The following is a 1,398-nucleotide window of genomic DNA, read 5'->3' on the forward strand; positions in this document are numbered from 1 at the left end:
GGGGTCAGGCCGGACGGGGGGCGGGGCCAACGCCAGAGCCCCGCCCACCCTCGCCCCTCCTCCCTGCCCAGGTGGTCTACAGAGTTGGGCTCAAGGAAAACCACGTGCTGAAGAGACACGCGGGGCAGCAGCTGCGGATTCACATCGTTTACGACCGCAGCATCGAGAGGTGAGCACAGCCCGCCCTGGGGCGGGGGAAGACTTCCTCTGGTAGTGAAGCACTGGAAGGGGCTACCACACAGAGCAGTGGTGGAAGAAGCTCCATCCCAGTCAAGGCAAAATCACGTGGAGACTTGGCGTGGGGTTCAGTGAGCGCGCCGGTGACACCCAGCTCGTGTCGCCTGACCCGGGCCCTGCACTCTGGATCTTTATCCAGTGCCGGGCTGCAGGTGGAGATTGGATGTGGTGTACTAAGTGAAACCAGATCCAGAAAGAGGTGATTGTGTTCGGCAGACCTCACGACTAGGGACCAGGGACCGTCTCATATCATGATTTTTTAGTTTTCTTGGAAACTGCAAAAACCGGCGGTTTCTGCAAACGCAGCAAAAAATGGTGATTTCCACAATTTTGTGTACTTTCGCTGGAAAAAAAATTACTAAACGTAAAATGCTGGCTCCTCAGTGGGAGCCAGCAGCTAGCCGTAGCCCACTGTGGGGTGGCGGGGAATAGACATTGGTGAAGGGCAGTCCTCTGAGCCAGTCACTGGCAAGGGGTGGGGCTGGCGGAGCCCCTCGGCCAATCGACAGCATGCCATGGAAAGATGGCGAAACTAGGGGCTGGTGCTATTGTCAGTTTGCAAGATCACCTGTCTGCTGCCTCAATTTGGGTAGGTCCCTACTCATGACCGGGGATCCGCGTTTTCCGTTTCCCGTGGGGAAAAACGGAGAAAACCACGGATTCCCTGTTTTTATCGGAGAAAACGCAGATCTATCTTTTTAGCAGAGAAATCCGTGGATTCTCCGCTTTTGCAAAGTGCTCGTGCAGGCTGGCACAGCTCCAGCCTGCAGGAGCCAATTGCAAAAAGGGCAGGAAACCCCCAGCCCTGCGGGGGAGGGAGGGGGGCGAGGGTGGAGCGTGAGCCTCTGGGGCAGCCAAGGCCGAGCTCAGGCTCACACTCGCCCTTCGCCCCTGGAGCATGGAGGTGAGTGGGGCTTGGGGCAGGGCTGGGGAAGATGGTTTGGGGGCTGAGGGAACGGGGGCTGCTGCCGGCCCCAGGCGGCACACAACAGCTGGGAGCAGGGACGGGGTGCGGGCAAGGGTGCCTCTCTGCGGAGAGGCTTTGCAAGCAAGTGATGTGGGGCACAGTGGTGGTGCCTGCCATGTGCAGGCTGCACACATGCTGCCCAGCCGGCTGCTCAGGGGAGGGGGAGATGGTGGCTGGTATGTGGCTGCATGGCC

The 1,398-nt window shown here is 59.6% G+C and overlaps 1 protein-coding gene across 1 annotated transcript in view; it reads left to right on the top strand.

Moving 5' to 3' along the window:
• Positions 1-26: 26 nt before the first annotated feature.
• Positions 27-1,398, top strand: part of LMLN (leishmanolysin like peptidase) — a gene marked incomplete at its 5' end in the record, with an annotated part of 29,295 nt that continues 27,923 nt past the window's right edge. Inside the window, one exon of the mRNA XM_025196950.1 lies at positions 27-169. Coding sequence (XP_025052735.1) covers positions 27-169 — 143 coding nt within the window. The remainder of the gene's footprint in view (positions 170-1,398) is intronic.

The sequence above is a fragment of the Alligator sinensis genome, unplaced genomic scaffold (genome assembly GCF_000455745.1).
Source record: "Alligator sinensis unplaced genomic scaffold, ASM45574v1 scaffold4_1, whole genome shotgun sequence".
Taxonomy (NCBI): domain Eukaryota; kingdom Metazoa; phylum Chordata; order Crocodylia; family Alligatoridae; genus Alligator; species Alligator sinensis.